Consider the following 21,873-nt stretch of genomic DNA (forward strand, 5'->3'; position numbering starts at 1 on the left):
GCCATTCAAAAATATATACTTTATTGTCAGGGCATTGGCACTGAGGTCTGGTTAGCAGGCTTAAGTGGACTCTCAGAGTAGAAAAGCTAGCGGCATCAGTCCAAAACTTTGCTGGTGGGCATACAAAAAGAAGCATTCCCTTACAGTTGCTATTTGTGTTGTTGTTAGCACGGCAACACCTTGCACAGGGTGCAGTTAAGGGGTATCTTTTGGCCATTTTCACTTTTTTGCTGTTGCTAGATTAACCCTTCCTGTTCAACTCGCCAGTTGTGCAATGATTTCTGAAAGGTCTTCAACATCTGTTTCTCCCCAACCCCAGGGGTCGCTCCTCTGTTAGGGTGGAGGAGTGTCAAAGAAGCTGCAAAACTTTCACCACGAGGGGACAATAAACTGTGTTTATTGTCCCCTCGTTGTGAAAGGGGCGGGGCATCTGGGGTGAGGAGCTGTGAGGATGAGTGCTCAACACGCTCCCTCACTGCACATGTATGTTTGGCCGACCGGCTCGGGCCGGCCAAACACACATGCGCAGTAGGCAACTCAGTTGCCAGGCTGGAGAGAGCCTGCACGGGATCCTAGTCTGCGTGGGAGTGCCCAGCCAGGGCGCTCCCAGCCAATCCTGATGCTGCTTTGAGCAGCGTTAGGACTAGCCGCAAGGCAGGCTGGGAGTCTGCGTTCATCCAGCAGGGAAGCGAAGCGCAGGACCGCGCCGAAAAGGTGTGTTTTTTTTAAATTTATTTTATTTTATAAAAATTTTGGATTATACTCTGCATTAATATCTTCTATGCAGTGGCCAAAAAGCAACCCCCTGAGGCCTTGTTGGCTCATTCTACCAGAGCAAAAGCTGCGACCACTGTGTTAGCTTGTGGAGTCCCTGTCCTGGGCATCTATTAGACTGCCATGTGGGCATCCCTGCACACATTTCACAAATATTACTGCCTTGAAATACAAGTCTATTATGATGGACAGTTTGCCCAGTCTGTCTTCCAGTACTTTTTCATCTGAATCAGTTCTCCGATCCACCAAAAGGTATTGCCGTGATATCTATATTTATTCTAAGGGAAGTAATATGCTGACAAACAAGTTACCTTCAGTGATGCCTTATATTAGTAGTTTCCAAATTTTAGACTTATTTGAACCCCCACTTTATCATTACTGGAGCCTGGGGACCCCCACTGAATCATTATTGGAATCTGGACGCCGGGGACCCAGACCTAAACATTGTCGATGATTTAAACCGCGAAACAATACACATAAAATACAGAAACACGTATTCCATCAAACACATACACAAATGATAACACTTTTTAAATTTAATTTGCAAACCAATAGAAATAAAATGTAAAAAAAAATAAAAAAATTAATAGGAAGGTTGGAGCTTTTCTAAATTCAATTGAAGCCCTCACTGCTCCCACAAATCAATCTGAGGATACTAATTTAATTTTTAGCCTCCAGCTTCAAATTCCTTGACATTTACAGTATGCTTAAAATGTTTGCTTGTGTGCATGTAACTAATCTGTTAACATTAGTTAAGTTTCAAAGCAGTCACGAACCCTATGAGGAGGCTTTGCGGACTCACAGGGGCCCCAGGCCAGAAGTTGAGAAACACTGCCTTTTCTAGTTGAGACTTTAACTAGCTGCAGGTTCCTTACCCGACCCTCCCAGTTTGTCAGTTTCTGCAAACCATTCTCCCTACCGAAAAGGTCATTGCATTCCTTTGTTTCTCCACACTGCTAAGTCAGCCTACTGGTGCGGAAAGATTAATGCAGTGAAACTGATGTCAGTGCGCTTAGGTGGTGCCTATCTAGGCACCGTGGACGTCACATCCGGTGAGGATGACTTCAACGCGTGGTTGATCGACCATAGCTGCTGGGACGCAGAAGTACTGCTCTTGATTTTCCATATTCAGTCTGACGCCTGGGGAATATTTTAAGGTAAGGAATCTGCGGCTGTATAGCCTCTCCCAGATAAGACGTTACCGAAGGTAAGTAACTCGTTCATCTGAATTATGCAGCACAAAATGGAAATGTCATGGCATGTTCTGTGTCAGTATTATTTTTATCCATTTGAGAAAGAAAAACATTATTGCTCAAGTATGCATATTTTGGGGAAATGCAGTAAATGTACCGTAGTAAACGCAGCAGCCAGTGTGACAAACGCTGCAGCCAAAGAATCGCCTCTATCCACTGATCCTCACCGTTGACTATTTTATCTGCAATTTATATAAATGAGGTAAAGAATTGGACTTGTAACACTTGGCGCTTTGTTTTTATCACAGCCTGTCGAACACTCAACCTCGCAGCACGAAAAGCAACATGTGGAGACCTTCTTTCCTACTCAAGAGTCATTAGAGTCCACCAACTACAGTCAAAAGCCTTGGGAGGAACAGGTGAGTGGCCTCTTCTGGATAATTCTGCCATGATCATCAGGTTTTAAACCAATGAAAATGTATGTCTTTGGCATTATGATCCATCCTTTTATTGTGAAGTTACTTGTTTCCTTTTGCATCAGTAGGATTGTCTTCAGCTGTCTACCTATCGTCTTTCTGTCATAGTAAGTGTTACACTTAAGGGCATCGCCACACCAGGTGGAGGTTGTCTTGATGTAGGTCTGTGCTTGTTTTCTAAAAGCACATGGTAAATTTGTACCTACTTTTAAAACCAGAAATAAGTCAATTGACGAAAACAAAAGTTGCAGTCCTGCCTTCTGACTATATGTTCATGTCAGTGTTTGTACTAGTCCCTCACAAGCCTTAGTGTAATAGGTTGGAATTATATGTACACATTTCAAACAAATGTTTGGATAGCTATTTAATTAGCATTTCTAAACAAGTTTCTATAACTACTCGTAGAGTGCCAGCCCATATGTGAACCTCCGGCTCATCCTTTTACACGGGGATAGAAAGCTTAAGTGCAAATTGCTCACTCATTGCAATTGAAAAGGTGAAGGGCAGGAAGGAGCTGCAGTCTGTTGAAGGTCCCAGGTTATGTTGTCACCGTTAATTGCTTATGGTGTTCAAAGCAAATCCCAAATTTGGATCTAGAGCAATTGTTGTTTAAGGTGCAGAGTGAAATTTGAGACCCCCCAAAGTCTCCTGACTTTGCTTTTTAAAGACCACCCTGGAACTAGGATTTGTAATGCACCTTTTTTAATACTATGCAGCTGTAGGTGTTGGAAAAAGCTGGGCTTCTCTGATAAGCGACAAAGAAGAGGTTGAAGTTTGTGAATGTGAAAGGAGGGCTAAAGGAATCTTAACTAAGGAAATAGCAGTTTACTAGTTTACTGAGTGCCAGTAGTGGGCATTTTGCTACATCCATGGTGAAAAAATGTTTAATATAAGCCGCAACAGGTGGCATCTATGAGGGGAACAGTGGCCACTCTAAATGTTTGTTTTGTGATGAACATTTGAAGGTGGTGTGGTAATGGATAATTTTCCTGGCTTTTATCACTATGCAGAGAGTCCTGACATGAATATTGCAACAGACCTGGTTCAGCAAAGGAGACAAAGAATGAGACTGATGTGATTTTACTTTTAGCAGAATCTGCAAGAAAATAAGCACTAAAGATTTTCACCAGTTAGAGATTTGCTGGCCATCTGACTGGCACTGCAGTATTTCACATGGAAGATTGTGTTTACCCATAAACTATTTCCTAGTTATTATGTATGGCTCTCACAAAGAGTCTTTATCATTTTTTTTTACTTTCTAAATGCCATAACCCACTTGTATGACATATCAACACTTGATAATAACAAAACTGGTTACACACTGTTGTGATGTCATAAAGACCTTTGCAGGTCATGGTGACGGGGTTCTCTAAATTCCTGTAATTGCAGCACTGGCTGTCTGCAATGAATGAAAGCAGTAAGCACTTCTGTAGGTGGAGGAATTCAGGCAGGGAAGGTGGTGAAGGCTTGTCTCGGATGGCAGGTAAGGAGTTTTTCAGTTTTACCTTTGGGACAGGGATACATAACAGAGCAAATGTTATGTTTGGCTCCCCCATTGGATCAGTTTGCGTCCTCAGAGCTCCACAGTGGTATTCTTTAAGTAGTACAAATATATGTATGTGTGTGGGTAAGTGGTGCAAATCTTTTCAGAAGGCAGCAGAGCGCTGTACATGGTCAAAGACAAGCATAAAGTCAGTGAATAATAGAAGAGGTAGCGGGTTTGTGGATGGTTAATGTGTTCTGATGTAGTGTTCTTCAAAAAAGGTGCTTCTTCAACTTTCTCCTAAGAGCTGTCTTGATGGAGACAGGGAAGATGTTCTAGATAATGTGTGCGTAGAAGGAAAAAAACTGCTGCCTTCTTTTATCATTTTTATACTTCTTAGTCTGCAGTGTTATGGAGTTCTGGCTGTGGGTCTGCCAAAACCACCAGAGGTGCTTTGCTTGTCTGCAAGATAAGTAGGAGTGCTGACCTTGATGGCATTGTAAATGATGCAGCTGGTTTTGAAGAGGGTGCCAGCTAGTCAGGGGAACCAATACAGTTCCATTAGGATGGCAGTGATGTGATCATATTTGTTCCGGCCCTAGCTCAGAAGTGCTGTGGCATGTAGAATACCCTAAGGGGGTGCCAGTGTGCAGTCTGGGATGCCACGGAGCAGGGCATTACTAATATCCAAATGTGACAGTACGAGGGCTTGAACAGCACTTGTAAAGTCATTTTGTGGAAGAAATGTTTTCACTTACTTTAGTTAGGTGGTACCTGGCCTTCTTTTCTAATACAAATACATTGTGTTATATATATTGTTTAGACCTATACCATCATAATACCACATTTGTCTCGTTAGAAAGGCCTGCTCTTTGCCCAGTGCGGTGAGAGAGCACCTGTCAACACTCCCCCGCATCATACCATACTTTAGATTTCTACTGCAAATAGCGTGGATGGGAGTCTTCCTCAAAGCTTTGTCCTGAGATCTTTCTGCACATGGGTTTTTCTTCGATATTTCCTGGATTCTCGCTTTTGACATTTCACACTCCTAAGTCTCTGGAGTTTAACTTAAAGGAAAGTAGGAACAAATTTTGTTTCCCTTCAGAAGTATGGCTGGCTCACAGAACAAAAGGCTTATTCAGAGCTTGTGGTTGGGAATTAAAAGCTGTTCATTGTTGACCTGCACAGTGACTGCATAAGTGGTTAACCACATGGTCCCTATGCCAGGATGCCTTGCATTTCAGGAAGGGGCTGCACCACCAAGGAATCTTACTGGTGGTGTTCTGCCTGGAAGGATCGTTTAATGCTAGGATGGACAAGCTCAGCCGTCGGTGCCTACGAGATTATGAATAACAGTTACATCTGGCGGGCCAAACGTTCTCCTCTACAAATAGGGAGAATAAGTCCGCACTTCTGCGCTTTGGAGTTTCCAAGGTGTCTCTTGCCTGAAGACACATTCTTCCTTGCGTGGGACTCCTATTTACCTTTCTGCCAATACCACTACTGCCCCAAGTTCTCAAGAAGATAAGGCCTGACCAGGAACAAGTTATTCTAGTGGCTCAGAATTGGGCATGGAGAGCATGGTATCCCGACCTCCTGGGCTTGAGCATATGCACTCTGGTCAGGCTGCCCCTCTGGGAGGACATGCTGTCACAACAACAGGGCATATTTGTGTTTTTTATTTAAAATATATTTTCATTTTGAATAACAACCAGGCAGCACGTAATGACATGACAATCACAAGTGAGATAGTTAAGAGCAAACTACAGGCTTTTAGTGAGCACGGCCATAGTCAAGGTGGACCAGACAGCACAATGTATTTCATGCAGTAAGTAAGTGGACACTTTCCCATTGCGTGTATGAGATCTACTTTAGAGGCTTACCCAGAAGGTCCAGTGAACAACTTCCCTTTCACCATCGCCTTGCAGGGAGGGGTGCGATCAGCAACCATCTCCCTGCCCAAGATCAGCACCACACATCACAACAATCATAGTATCTGACAACCTAAGGGCAGTTAGTCATCTACTCATCAAAGTGTCTGTGATGCATACCCACTTATTTCCATGTCCATAGCTTCATCATTCCTAGAGTGCACAAGAAACGCCTGGTATGGCTCTTAAATGTATGTATGTATTGAGTATTTATAAAGCGCGTTCCGGCCCAAGGGCATCGAAGCGCTAACTGGGTGAGGCGGGGTAACTTAACCGGAAAACTCCCAAACTTATTGAGGAAACAACCAAGTCTTGACCAATTTCCTAAATATTAGATAGTTATGTTCTTGCCTTATGTTCAATGGTAGAGAGTTCCAGATTTTAGCAGCCGCAATGGTAAATGCTCTGTCTCCCCACTTTACTTTCTTAGTGCGGGATGTTTGAATTTGATAGGCACAGCCCGAGCGCAACAGCCGATTCGGCCTGTGCCATTGCAGCTTGGTGGTTAGAGCCTTAGGCCCAATCCCATGGACAGCCTTGTGGGTGATGCAGAGAGCCTTAAAAGAGAGCCGCTGGATTACCGGAAGCCAGTGTAGATCTTTAAGGCACCTCTTAACAGAGGCCCCGTGAGGCAATTTTAATAAAAGCCTGGCAGCAGTGTTCTGCATCAGCTGTAGTTTGTGCAGAGATTCTTTATCCAGATTGAGTAAAAGCGCATTTCCATAATCTAATCTGGAAATGACTAAAGCCAAAATGACAGTAGTTCTGCAGGTTTGTGGAATAAAAGGAAATATTTTTTTTTATTTCTTCATAGTCCACATACAGGTCTTAATTATCAGATTGACCTGAGGTTTAAATGACAGTTGCTCATCAAATACTACTCCTAAATTTCTTGAGGTAGACCGTGGAACAGGAAGCGTCCCACATTCTTCAGGCCACCAGCTAGAAGACCAATGTACCCTTCCAATTCCAAAGCACAAAATCTCATTTTTTTCACAGTTGAGTTTCAACCAGTTGGTCTTCATCCAGTGATTCACTGCTGTCATACAGGCGTTGAAGCGGATGGCCACTTCTTCAAGATCTTTATTAATAGGGATGATGATTTGAGTATCGTCTGCATATGAAGTAGGAATAAAGCCAAAAGAGCGGACCAGCTCTGCCAATGGTGCTACATACACGTTAAATAGCGTCGGGCTTAAGGAGGAGCCCTGAGGGACCCCACATGGCAAGAGGTAGGCAGGGGATCTAAAGTCGCCACTACTAACTGTGGCCCACCTGTCAGATAGAAAAGATTCGATCAATTTAAGAGCCTGGTCTCTAATACCTGCCTGATATAAATGGTCTAGCAGGATATGAGGAGCAATGGTGTCAAAAGCTGCCGACAGGTCCAATAGCACCAGAAAGACCCCCTGCCCCTTATCCCTCAGTCTGCGTATGGTGTCCGATGATGCAATGAGAGCTGATTCAGTGCTGTGGGATTTCCGAAAACCATGTTGCGAGCTGTCCAAGCCCTTAGAGGCAGACAGGAAATCAACCAATTCTTTATTAAGATGTTTTTCTAAGATTTTGGCCGCATAGGGGAGAAGGGCTATTGGGCGTAAGTTCGTCAAGTCATCGGGTTTGCCAGCTGCCTTCTTTTTTAACGGAATAATAGTGGTTTCTTTCCATGCCCTGGGGTATAAGCCCATTGCAAGCACTTCCTGAAAAATAAGGGCCAGCATAGAAACCGCTAGCTCTGGTACTAATTGGAGGATAGCAGGGGGGCAGGGATCCATAGGGGAGCCTGATTTACCTTCCAAGAGCAGTTTACACAAGACCTCATGAGAGGGCATCTTAAACTTTGAGAGTAAGAGTGGCTTGTCTGGCACCCCGTTAATTGTCACCTCGGGGTGCAGATGAGTAGTTAACCAGGGGGACGGGTTAGCTAGTTTCTTGTCCAACCTAAAGCTGGAGTAAATGTCAAGAACTTTACATTCAAAAAATTTGGCTACTTTATTACAGAAGTCTTGAGAATTTTCTACTTTGGGAGTGCCTAAGGGAGTGGTGAGAACGTTAACGGTTCTAAATAACTCTCTAGAAGAGTTGGTTGCTTCGCTAATTTTGCGTGTAAAATAGTCCGATTTGGCTACCCGACAGGCTTCTTTGTAAATGTTAAGTGCGAGCTTGAGCTCCACCCTCTCGGCTTCACCAAAGCTGGGTTTCCAGCAGCGCTCCTTCTGCCGGTATTTCCTCTGTAAGATTTTGAGGGCTTGAGAGAACCAAGGTTGATTGGGTTTTTTCCTAGTACGGGAAGCAGGGATCCTCGCCGGTGCTAGCGTGTCCATTGCCTGTCTAATGCCCAGATTAAATCTAGCAAGCGGTGACAGCATGGACGCCTTTGGATCATTCCAATTATGTATAAGTGTTACTTTCAGTGGTTCTGCTTCGATATTTCTCCAGGATCTTATCAGTTTTTTCTGGGGAATGGATATTATGGGCTGCTGCCTGGCCAGAAATTTAAACGTCAGGAGAGCATGATCCGTCCACTCTAACGGGGTCGTTGAAAGATACAATTCTTCCTCGGTGTGGGTGAAAATCCCATCTAGGGTATGACCAGCTCTATGAGTGGCCATCCCATCCTTTAGGACCCAATCCAGAACCACCATAAGGTTGAGGAATTCCGCAACCAGCAAATCACGCGTATTATCAAAATGGATGTTAAAATCTCCCAAGATGATTGCTTTAGGGGCCATGATTAAAGGTTCCAATAATGAAGGCCATATCGAGAGGAACTTAGAAACGGGGCCGGGGGGCCGGTAAATTAACAGGCCTTCCAAGACTAGAGATTTGTCAAGGAGTAGTTTAAAGGCCATAGCTTCACAGACCTCTGGTATGTGACTAGCACTATTCCAGGTGCAAGTGAGCTCAGACCTGCAAATAATGGCCAAGCCTCCTCCTCTGCCTGTATTCCTGTCCACCCTGTGAAAGGAGAAGCCGGTAGGGGCTGCCTCAATAAAATCGGGGTCCGAGTCAGGCCTCGCCCATGTTTCTGTTAGGAAGAGACAGTCTATGTTGAGAGTAAGAATAAGTTCATTAATTTCAAATTTGTGTTTTGGGAGGGATCTAACATTTATAAGAGCGAAAGAGCCCACCGCTCTACCGTCCCTTACAATTCCACCTAAAGCATGTTCACCCCCTGCTCCCCAAACTCCCTGGGTTTTCTGCTTTCCCATCAAAGATGGTATAGGCACCATCCAATTACACTGCGCACACCTCCAGGCGTAAACAGTGTCAGGGATAAGAGTGTGGGTGCACCGGGGGCCTGCCAGCTTCTTGAGTTCTTCTATGGTATAACTAATTTTTCCAGAACAAGATGCAAGATTCCTGGCCCTCTGGCCCGTTCTGGCGCAGACGGGCGCAGACGGGCTTGCCTTTGGTGCTCCTTTGGCGCGCCAGCGGCGCACCCGCTGCGCGGCCTTGTTTGAGCCGACATTTAACCCCCCTTGATGGGACAGATCCACTAGACCGCAAACCGCGGTTTTGGCCCCGAAACTGGAAGTGGGCTCTAACCAGCCCAACTTCCTGCACCAAAAGTGGTCGGAGTCGCAGAGCACCATTAATTAAAAATATCCCTTTCTCAATCGAATATTATTCAGGTAAGGAGGGGCGGTGATTATCCCAACAATTCAAATTGAAGTACATTTAAATAAGTCCAAACGTTAAAAGAACTTTTATAAAAACAAGCATGCAGTAATTCTCTTTCCTGTAAAAAAGATAGATTAATAAGTACAGATTCAGATTCACACAGAGCGATAAAAAGCGGCAAGATAACGGGAACTTTTAGGCTAGAATGGGAAAAATCGGCAGTGATCGCGAAAACGCGCTCACCTAAGTCTGCGCGGCCGTGTTTGAGCCGACATTTAACCCCCCTTGATGGGACAGATCCACTAGACCGCAAACCGCGGTTTTGGCCCCGAAACCGGAAGTGGGCTCTAACCGGCCCAACTTCCTGCACCAAAAGTGGTCGGAGTCTCAGAGCACCATTAATTAAAAATATCCCTCGGATGGCTGCAAAGTGGCGTAAGCTCACGATAAGTATCAGATTGGGTATTGCAGTACGTTATGCCTGTGTATGCCAGTCTTGTAATGTTGGGAGAGAGCCCTTCAATCAACACATTGCTATTCTACGCTGCACTAGCAGTAGCCCTAAAGCAACAAGCTGCCTACAGGCCTTTGGTTGTCCCTGCCATAGCCTAGCAATGCTAGAAGAGGGGTAAATGTTGCAGTCTCACCTGTGATCTCTCGCAGCTCTTGAATTACCGTAAGTCAAAAGTGCTGTATACCAGGACAGTACCATGCCATATGAGTAAATCCAGCACCATAATCCCTGCAGCGTGGACAGCAGGAATCATCACGTGTGCCATAGCGAAAAAACGAGCCCAGGTGTAGGACACATGATCTGAGGTACCTGAAGTGTATCAGCCGATGTCGGCAATTTCAGAGAAATGATTGAGACCACTGAACAACAGTAAATCCATTGTTTGTCACTAATTACTATTTCTAAGTCCTCCTGTCAGTCCAGAAGACCTCTGGTAGCACCAGGCCATCAAGCCTGTTGTGACAATTCTTTTAATTTGGTGATTGTAATGTGCAATGAAGTTGCTTTCAGCATATAAATCAAAGCAGGTTACTCTGAGGATTCTGCTAGTGGCTCACCCAGTACATCCTGCATCGGGTGGTGTGCCTGATAGATGTAAAACTGCGCTAGAATAGTAGGTGCTTCACACAGAGCACTAACCTGGCCCCAGTCACGAAGGTCTCCCATCAGCAAAGAAATCACCTGTGTGCCGCAATCCTAGCCCATGAAGGACACTTTCCGCAGCCCTTTCCAGCCCCAGAGGAAACTACATACACCACTCCAGTGGTAACTGAGGGGAATAAAGCAGGGAACTTAGCCTGCAAGTCTACTAATTTCTTCCATGAGCATTCCATGGTGCCAAGAAGGTCTACAGTGAGAGAACAACATGAGTACCTACAAAAATAGGGGTAAAAACAATGGAAGAGCGGCATTCCGCTCCAGCCAAAGCTGAGGGAGATCCACTAGGCCATGGAGCCAGTAGTGTTCAAACATGCATTGCATAGCCCTGTAATGAGCTTCGAGGTCTGGTGCATTCAAACTTCCCACCGCGTAAGGGATTGTGAGCGTGTCCCATCGCATCCGGGGCTGCTTTGTAGCCCATACCAGATGCACCAGTAGGGCACACCACTTCTGGAAAACCGTGCTGGGTAGCAGCATAGGAGTGTTTGCAAATAGGAACAAGAAATGAGGTAGCACCACTATCTTCAAGGTTGGCGATACAATCTGAGAGAGAGAGCGGCAGGCAGATTCAACAATCTACTGTGTCTGTCAGGCGCTAAATTGCTTTCCCATAGTTTTCCACCATCACTACCTCCATGTCTGTGTGGCTCTGTAAGCCCAAATATCTCAACAGAGCTGTTGTCCACTGTAATGGATACTCTACACGCTGTATTTGTGTTGTGGCTGCAGTTAGGGGTGGAATATGCAAGATTTATTCCAGTTGATTCACAAAACAGATTGACCACCAAAGAAGACGACCTTTCTGAGGACTGGAGAGAGGTTATGTTCATGGTATCAGGCATAAAAAAGTGTATCATCCGCATAGGCAGGCACTATCAGAATATAATGTGGGAAGCGTATATGCCTATGGCACGATATTCTCACATTGCACAAGCGAAATGCTCCACAACAAGTGCCTATAGCAGCGGAGACAGGGGCAACCCTGGCATGTGCCTTTCGTAATAGCTATTGGGTCCGACACTGTGCGATTATTGCGAACACATGATATTAGCTCAGCATAAAAGCTCAGTTGCAGAAAAATATCCCCCACCCTCACTTGGCACGGCACAGAGAACATAAACCTCCACTCAACCGAATCAAATGTTTTTTCAGTGTCTAAAAAAAACTGTAGCCCGCACATCGGCGTCAGTGTGGGAGATCACACCAGAGGGTCGGAAGATTGTATAGAAGAGACAAACCTTGTATAAAGCCAGCCTGCTCGGGCACGACAACACCTGGGAACAAAGTTGCCAATCGGTTTGCAAGGATTTTCACTAATATTTTTGCGTCTGTATTAAAAAACAACAGTGGTCGATGAGACGAGCAGTAGTCAGCTGGCTTACCCATTTTGAGCAAGATGACTATTAATGCCTTTTGCATCGTTCGGGGCACATGCTCGTCCTTCACCATCGACTCGAAGAAATTGACCAAATTTGGCACAAGTTTGTCCTGATAGGCCAATGTCAGCCCATCTGTACCCGGCACCTTCTCGCCAGACATATCTTTCAACTGCCCTACAACCTCTGAAGGGTAGAGTGGTGCAGTGAGATGTCCCCTGTGTGCCAGTGCCAGCCATCCCATAATGATATGGGGCAGGTACTCTGACATGGCCTACCTATTGTAAGCCATCCGCAAGGTATAGAGAGCAGAATAGTTACTGCTGAATGGTCCGCCACCTGATCAGCCACATGAAGAAGCGCACCCTGTTCGTCGTTGATAATTAGCACTGCGCTATCCTCACAACTTGGTCAAACACTGGCTGCCAGTGTAGCGCCCGGCTGTTCACCTGTGCCATAAATTAACGCTGTCACCAATTTTCCCAGTTGCATGACTTTGCTCTGAGCTACATAATTGTATTTGTCTACTTTAGCTCTGATATTGCCCAGCAGACTCTGCTTTGCATTTTCCTTATGGGGTGCTCCAAGTTGGCCAGTTCTGTCTGCAACTGAGCCAGGCGGCCTCAAATCGAGCGGATCACACTGCATGCTTTGTGTTGGTGACTCCCCGGATATTGACTTTAAAGGCCTGCCAGATAGTGGGAAACTTCTCAACAGACCCCCAAATTGGTACGGAAGTATGCAAGTTCTTCACGGAACGCAGCGTCTAGCAAAGAATATTAAGGAAACTGCCAAGAAAACACAAACTATCGAGCTTCAGAATCAACAATACTGTGGAATGGTCAGAATAGGTTTGCAGTAGATGTTCACAGCGCCAGACCCGAGACACCAAGCTGCAAGAAAAGAGACAGTAATCAATGCACGTGTTTATATCATGGATAGTGGAATAATAGGTATATCCTCTGCCCGTAGGGGACTTATGGCACCAGACATCCAGCAGCCTGCAGGGTTCAGCTAAAACAGTGATAGCACGGGCCACAGCCAAGGGCTGCCTGGGCGGGCCCCGGGAACAATATATATCCAGGATAAAACACAAGTAAAGTAATTGCCCCAGATTTGGGCAAGTCACTGCATTGAGCTAACCGTGCTTGTAAAGTATAGTAAAACTGTGGGTCTTTATAATTGGGGCCATATACCCCGAACCAGCAATTCGGCAGAGTGATATATATGACAGCTGCCACTACGAAGCACCCTCCTGGGTCCAGACAAACCTCCTGAACATTGACTCCATAGTCACAACAACCTATATCAAAAAACAGCGTACATGTGTAGTACAGCCAGCTGTTTAGCAAGAGCCCCCTCATGCGTCTGTACGTGAATAGCCCACTCCCTGAAGCCGAATGCATTTCCTGTAAAATGGCAATGTTAATATTAAGGTGCTGTAGGTACAATACCACCTTACAAACTTTCCTGCTGTCATTCAACTACCCCAACATTCCATGTGAGGAAATTTAGTAGTAATGGGTACCCAACATCAGCATCCACCGCACTGTCAGCATATCCACACCGTACTAAATGGACACACAAGCACACTGCAAGCCATGCAACTCGGTCAGCACTCGTGAGTACAAAATAAACAGTAGTACATATCCCAGTCCACCCCCTCCCACACATTGTGCACCCCAACAAATGACACAGCAGTACATCTCCCACCCCAGGCCCACCCAATGCCCATAGAAGGAACCCCCAAGATAAACAATGTGGTACACACATGGAGACAGTTGGTGACTGCCAATTGCCCCTGCTACAGTAAGTCGCAGGGGGCAGCATCATAATAATAGCATGTTCCAATCCCCTAACCACCAAACCCGAAAACGCAAACCCACCTCACTACCACCCGTAGGAATTGCAGCAAGCATACAATGCCAGCATTGCTTCAACTGACACCTAGGGCCTGCAACTAGCCCACAGAAAGAGCAGTCATGGCAACCCATGAGGGATCAGCGCTACAAGCAACAGCTGCTGCCCATCCCAGTCCTCCACCCTCTAACATTAGGACAGCAAACCAGCCCACCTACTCATGATGACAGCAGGAATACAATCAGCAGTCACAAGGAAAACATTGCAAAAATAGAAGAGTAACATAATCAAACTTAAGCGGTAATCTAGACAATAGCGGCATTAGTCCAGCCTCTCTGGATCCTGAGAGGTCTCCGGCTCACAATCACCTGCCGTCTCATGCTGCTTAAGTAATTGCTGGAGGAGGTAAGGGTCACTGAAGGTCTTGGCCTTTCCATCCATAACACGCACAAGCAAGCAGGGTAAAGCATGACGTAGTCTAGGTTCAGTTCTTGCCCCTTGTATCTAGCAGTGAGACTGTCTCCATGCTTCCTGGACTTGTGGCGTAAAATCCAGAAAAATTGAAAGTTTAGTACCCTCATAGTGAAGTGTCTGCAGTTCCAGGGACTGGCGGAGCGCAGTGTCTCATTTGGGGTAATTGAGTAGTCTTGCAATGATTGGGAACGGTTTGCCCCCAATATTAGTCAACTTGAAAGGGAACAGTGGGCACGTTCCACTACAAAGATATCAGAAAATGACTCTCGTCCCATCAGAACATTAAGTAGTTGTTCCACAAATTTTGCCCTGTTCCCAACATTTGTGGAATCTGCTAGTCCTACAACACAATGTTTTTTTCAACCGAGTGGGTTTCCAGGTCTTCAGAGGAGGCCTGCAATGTAGAAAGTTCTTTCTTCAACTTTTTATGTGTCTCCGAAGTGGATACCTGCTCATTCTCTGCCTCCGACACTTGGCTCTCCACCATATCTAGACACTCTACGTATTTATCAATGCACTCCAACATCCTGGCCATCCAATAGTAGAGGACATCTATTTTGTCATTAAACTTAGTAAGACTAAGCTGCATAGCGTTCAAACGTGCATGCAGTTCTCCACCTATTCTCTGGCCCGAAGGCATCAGGTCTGTTTTGTTTTCACTAATGACCGAGCTGACAAAAATCTCTGGAATGTACTTTCTTAGTTCAAAGATGACATTTATTATTACTTCACCACGAGGTTCCTAAAAAGAGATTAGTAGATCGAAAGCACACATTTAAATATAGTCACAGCAATGAAAGGAAAATATATCAAAATGATTCTCAACTGCAATATACACAGCAAATATATGTGATTATGTTTTAGCATAATTTCAAAGCAAAGAATAAAGTAAAAATTCATCACCGTAGGGCCTGCCAAGCTCTTTATCGTTCTCATGCCAGCAAGAAGATGATCCTATTCAACTGCGAGAAAGAGATATCCAACCTCACGAGACAAGTGTCAGGCATTTGACGTTCAGTCCTGACCGAGGTCTTGGAAAATCCCTCGCCACTGAGCAGGGACACCTTTTTATAGCTTAAACAACCATAGAAAGAGCCTTCTAGAGGACCCCCCTCAGATGGAAATATTCAAACATGCTGGCAACTGTAGGTCAGAGTTGGAAGAAAAACGTTGAAAACTGGCCAGCATTTCAAGGCTTTCCTCCCAAGGCCGAAATGATCCCTGCACTAAAGAAAACAAAAAATATGTACTTTCTTATCATGAACTGTTCGTGTTCGGTGAGAAAGAAATCGAAAAAAAACAAGCTTAGTTTACCATGTGGAAAAACACAGCTCAACTGCAATGTCTAACGCCACGATAAAGCCAATAGGCAACTAAACTCAATACAAAACATTACCTTCAACTGGTGAACACTGAACAACTAATATGCAAAGTGGTGCAACACAAAGTCAGTGGCTAAAAATATCTATTTTTAATACATTTCCACCCTCTGACCAATTACTTTATGTACTTTTCTCTTATTTAAAAAAAAACATCATAAGCAAATTAGGTTTGCATCGTATACAGCAACATAATGCAATGATAAAAGCAATCACTAGAAAGCAATAGAAGTGGCTTAACGTATTGATCTTATAAACCTTTAAATCAGACACACCTACAATGAAAAGACTGAAGCTTATATGTTCTGATTGGGATAATAACTTATTGGATAGTGTCTCTAGGATAGCAAGTTGGTGTAGAATTAGATGAAAACATCATGAGTTCTAATCATGTAAAGGTACACAGTCCACCTGAAAGGTTTGCTGGAATGTAAGTGAAAGTCAGATTTCTACACGAAAAAAGCCAGCCAACTGGCAATTTTGCTTAATGAGACTGGCAGCAGTCATCAGATGATAACAAGCCATGGGTTAGTTCCAGTTTAAGAATGTAATCAAACAAGTGGACAGAACATCCATAGTACTCTGCATTGATCCCATGCAGAACTTGAATCAATGAAGCACAACTTGCGCAAAATTGATCCATAGGTTTTATACTTTAAAAGCAGCAGGAGTGTTGCACAAAGGTTATCAATCAGGTTGAGGTTGGGGGTGCGGTCCCTCCCCTGACCCCCACACGCAAACGCCCGAAGGGAGACCACACAGCACACTCATGGTCAGTGGCAAGTCGAGGTACAATCTGTAAAAGAAACAAGTATGACTTTTCTTGCAAATAACATTTGTCATGTGAAATGTACTCTCCTTTTTCCTTTCCTTGTTTTGTAATCAGCAGGACGTTATTTGGGCCCTTTGCTATAATTTCTGCAGGTTCTAGAGGGCCATATGGGGATTCAACCCACACCTTAGCACTGATGTTTTTATCTGCTAAACTTCCCTTTCCTTGCACTGTCAGAAGGGCTGGGGCAGTCCCCTTCCTTACCAAACCTCCATACACTGCACTTATCACAAATTGGGCAATCCTGTCTCCAATTTGAATAAATAAGTCAACTTCTCCACTATTTAACAGAATAACTTTGATTTCTCCTTGGTAATCTGCATCATTCACTCCCCCTAGAACCTGAATACCTTTTAAGGGCCAACCCAGATCTGGGAGCAATCAATCCAAAATGCTCTGGGGGAATCTGTATTCCAACACCTGTTTCACACAACGCTATGTCTTGGGGTTTTAGTCTGTATGCTTGTAAAGCATGTAAGTCGAGACCTACAGATTCAGGTGTGGCTCTCTAAGGAGCTTACGCTCCAGGTTTTATTTCCCAGTATGTGATGATATTGGTGGCCACATGTGGTTGTGTTAGCAAAGCTGTAGTTAACATTCACATCAAAGGTGTTTTAGCATTTGTTAATGGTCTATTCTGTTCAGAATCTGGAGGGCTTCATTTAAATGCTCTCCAGTTTTTCAAAGTTCCATCAGATAATTTTCACAATTGAGCTTTCAGTAAACCATTCATTCTCTCAATCAGTCCTGAGGCCTGTGGATAATAAGGAATATGATATATCCACTCAATATTGTGCTGAGAACAGTAGTCCTGTACCATTTTTGCCTTTGAAGTGTGACCCATTGTCATTCTGGATCTGGAGTGGTACTCCATAGTATAACCTTAACAAGTCCAGAGTTCTGATAGTATTGTGCTGAGTAGCACGTTTGCAAGGGACAGCAATCAAGTATCCATAATAAGTGTCCGCTACAGTGCAGGTATATTGACACCCACGACTAATAGGTAGTGGTCCAATGTAATCAATTTGCCATATCTTTCCTGGTAACTTTCCTCTCCCTAACTGACCTTTAACAGTTTGCAGTACAGATCTCTGTTGTGTGTGTTTACAAATAGGACATTGCAAAATCACAGTTTTTATCAAATCTAAGAGAATGTGCATCCCTCTATCTCTGCCCACCTGTAAGTGGCTTTTTCTCCCAGGTGTCCACATTTCTGGTGCGCCCACTTAGCCATCCCCACCAAGTCAGAATTCTAGGTTGACACTTCTGCCTCTGAACGTTTGTGTTTGACGTCTGCCAGGGAATTGAACCAGCGTTCTAGTGAGTCAATGGGACAATGAGCATCTCTGACTTTACTCTGTTTTGACATTTTCCCAAATTTCCTGCCACAACTCTTTGCTCTACACCTCCTTTGAATGAATGAACCAGTTATGTGCATTCCACGTGAAAAGCCAGATGGCTAATCCATTGGTAGTGAACCAAGAATCAGTAATGACAAGTCTCAGGCAGCTTTTGCTTTAGGGTCTGACACACAGTGTACAATTCTGCATATTGGCTTCTTTTTCCTCTCCTGTGGTGTTCATCAACTTTTCAGTGACTGGATTGTATGACACTGCTTTCCAAAGTCTTTTAGTACCCACGTATTTTAATGAACCATTAGTAAAACAAACATGCTTTCTGTCCTCAGGGGACAAGAATTCAAATGGCACACTCAGTTTCACTTGTGACTCTTTTACCTGTGGTACCTCCTGCACTCTCTCCTCATCCTGTACAGGGGCTTGACACACCTGTTCATGTAGGGCTGCAGAGCCTTTTCGGTCCTACTCGAGCCCTGCCTTGTATGTACCAGATCCAATGTATGATACTAGTCAATTGTGCATGTCCTATACAGTGAGGTTTAGGTGAACTCATTACCCACTGCATGATTGATATTTCAGGTTTCAGAATTACATTATAATTTAATGTGATTTGCTCAGTATCCACTAGAGCCCAATAACAGTTTGCATATTGTCCCTGAACAGTTATATGTAACTCAATGTTTCCATCTTGCACTGTACACAAGTCCAAAGTCTGTTGAATTATTTAATTTGCTAAATCAAAAGCGCACAGCTGCTCTTCACTCCATTCAAACTCATGTTTTTTCCTAGTTACTTTGTACCAAAGCGTTAAGATTTTGCTCAGATGAGGGTATACTGTTTCCAAAAATCAAACAATCTCATGAAACTCTGTGTCTCTTGCTTAGTGCCAATAGTAACAAACTCTAAAATTGTTTGTTTTACCTGTAACAACATCCCTTAGTTCTGGATTCCACTGAATTCCCAAAAACTGCACATTTTGCGACAGTACCTGTGTCTTGTCTGAATTAATTGTACACATCGTACTCTGCAAAAGTGTTCTGAATATACCAGCAACATCATCAACTTCTTGCTCAGTGTAATCTTTTAAAGAATGCATTTCAACTCCTGCCAACAACTGTGGGCTACTCTGCGCATGAAGAACTACGCTCTGCTCATGAGGCTCACACTGGCCCCCACCTTTTGTAACCTCCTCATTACTGGAATGTGAAAAGCCAGATTCTCCTGAAACAGCTTGGTAGATTTCAGCTTTATCTTGCAATAATTTGTTCTGACTGACTTGCTCTCTTAATTTCTTATTTGCATATTCTGTTTACATCTCTCATGCATTTTTCTGTAAGCAGACAAAAGTATCCAAACCATCCTGTCAAGAACAAAAGGGACATCATTCTGTTAAAAAAACACCTTTTCTAAATGTGTAAAAACATTTAACACTTTTGCTTTATCCAAGCACCCATGCCAAAACGTAGAAATTCCTAATAAACAAAAAAATAGGTTTGCCAAAACACCATAAGGCAGTTTCATGTCACATGCATTTTCAAACATGGTTTGCAATGCTTCCTTTAATTCTCTAAAAACCCCACATTTTTACACTTTTAAATCGTGCACTTCCAACCCCTTTTTTTTTAAACTGACTATCTACGCCAAAATGTTTTGCCTTCACTAATGACCGAGATGCCAAAAATCTCTGGAATGCACTTCTTAGTTCAAAGAAGACATGCTAAAAAGAAAGCACAGGTTTAAAAATAGTCACAGCAATGAAAGGAAAATATATCAAAATAATTCTCAACTGCAGTGTACACAGCAAATATATGTGATTATATTATAGCATAATTGCGAAGCAAAGAATAAAGTAAAAATTAATCACCGTAGGGCCTGCCAAGTTCTTCATCTTTCTCATGCCAGCAAGAAGATGACCCCATTCAACTGTGAGAAAGAGCTATCCACCCTCACGGGACAAGTGTCAGGCATTTGACGTCCAATCATGACCGAGGTCTTGGTAATTCCCTTGCTACTGAGCAGGGCCACCTTTTTATAGCTTAAACAACCATAGAAAGAGGCTTCTAGAAGACCACCCCCCACTTGTCAGATAGAAATATTCAAACATGCTGGCTACTTTGGCCGTGGGAGGAAAGCCTTGAAAATCTGGCCAGTTTTCAACGTTTTTCTTCCAACTCTGACCTAAACTGTTCCCTGCACTGAAAAAAACAAAAAATATGTATTTTCTTATCATGAACTGTTCGTGTTCAGTGAGAAAGAAATACAAAAAAACCAAGCTCAATTTACCATGTGTAAAAACACAGCTCATCTGCAATGTCTCAACTGCAATGTCTAATGCCACGATAAAGCCAATAGGCAGCTAAACGCAATACAAAATGTAATCTGCAACTGGTGAACACATAACAACTAATATGCAAAGTGGTGCAACGCCAAGTCAGTGGTCAAAAACATATATTTTTAATACAAGGTCCGACCTCAGACTTCACTGTGCTTTCCTCCCATGGCCTGGGGCTTTTCCACAACTCGAACTGCAGCTGAGGCTGCAGTTTATGAGTTTTGCCAATTGCAATCAATAACGTTGAGTCCGCAGCAGTAGTAAAGGATACAAAAGGAAAGCTCCACATAGAGCAGACTGAAGGAACAGCAGGCAGTGCAGCGAGACATCTTGTGCCACAGCACTAGCAATAGGGGACACAGCCAGCCTCAGGCCCAGTTTGTGAGTGATATAAATTAAAATCCCAGTGAAGCACAATAATCTCCAGCAGCAACGTTCCCAAGGCAAAAAAATATCCTCACATGCCCAAACGAGTACGAGGGCCACAATGCACCCTCGAGTCCGGAGATGAAGTCCAGCTGTGCCCAAAGCCGACCCGAAGACCTAAAAAAACTACCAACCTATCTCCCTACTCCCCTTTCCTGCAAAGGTCATTGAGAAGATAGTCAACAACCAACTATCCCTCTTCTTGGAGGACAACAGCCCACTCAATGTCTCCCAGTCCGGCTTCCGCAAGAACCAGAGCACCGACACCGCCCTTATAGCCTGCACCAACAACATCAGGAGCCGGCTCGACAAAGGTGAAACCGTTGCCCTCATCCTCCTTGACCTTTCCGCAGCCATCGACACCCTCTGTCACCACACCCTTTGCACACGCCTCTTCGACGCCGGAATCTGCCACAGAGCCCTGGACTGGCTCACTTCCTTCCTCTCTAGAAGAACCCAAAGATTCTGCCTCCCCGTTCCTGTCTAAAGCCACCAAGACCATTTGCGGAGTTCTCCAGGGATCCTCACTCAGCCCCACCCTCTTCAATGTCTACATGGCTCCACTCGCCAACATCCTCCGATCCCACGGCCTCAACATCGTCTCATACGCAGACGACACTCAGCTCATCCTCTTTCTTACGAAGGACCCCGCAACCGCTAAGAACAACCTCCACACCGGACTTCACGCCATCCGGTGGGATCAGCATGGGATGACTCCTGGTGGCCTGCCACTCTGGGGTCAGCCCCAACGCCCACCCCCCACTCACGCAACCTCGGCTTCATACTGGACTCTTCGCTCGCTATGACCCAGCAAGTCAACGGCATCTCATCCTCGTGCTTCAACACCCTTTGCATATGCGCCGCAAGCACTTCAGATGGATCCCAGTGGAAATCAGAAGAACATTCACCCACACCCTCGTAGACTGGATTACGGCAGCACCCTCTACGCGGGAACAACGGCCGAGCTCCAGAAGAAACTCCAGCGCATCCAGAACGCCTCAGCACGACTCATCCTCAACCTCCCTCGCCACAAACACATCTCAGACCACCTCAGAGACCTCCACTGGCTCCTCGTCAACAAAAGGATCATCTTCAAACTCCTGATCCACGCTCACAAAGCTCCCCATGACGCCGGACCAGCATACCTCAAAGAGCGTCTCAACTTCCACATCCTGACACGC

The 21,873-nt window shown here is 44.6% G+C and overlaps 1 protein-coding gene across 13 annotated transcripts in view; it reads left to right on the top strand.

Moving 5' to 3' along the window:
• The window catches only part of LOC138261643 (uncharacterized), a 1,036,964-nt gene that overhangs the window by 257,292 nt on the left and 757,799 nt on the right, over positions 1 to 21,873 (top strand). For all 13 annotated transcript variants that reach the window (XM_069210793.1, XM_069210797.1, XM_069210802.1 and 10 more), the window contains one exon: positions 2,276 to 2,386. In XM_069210793.1, the coding sequence (XP_069066894.1) occupies positions 2,276 to 2,386 (111 nt within the window). The remainder of the gene's footprint in view (positions 1 to 2,275; positions 2,387 to 21,873) is intronic.

The sequence above is a fragment of the Pleurodeles waltl genome, chromosome 10, assembly GCF_031143425.1.
Source record: "Pleurodeles waltl isolate 20211129_DDA chromosome 10, aPleWal1.hap1.20221129, whole genome shotgun sequence".
In the NCBI taxonomy this organism is placed as follows: domain Eukaryota; kingdom Metazoa; phylum Chordata; class Amphibia; order Caudata; family Salamandridae; genus Pleurodeles; species Pleurodeles waltl.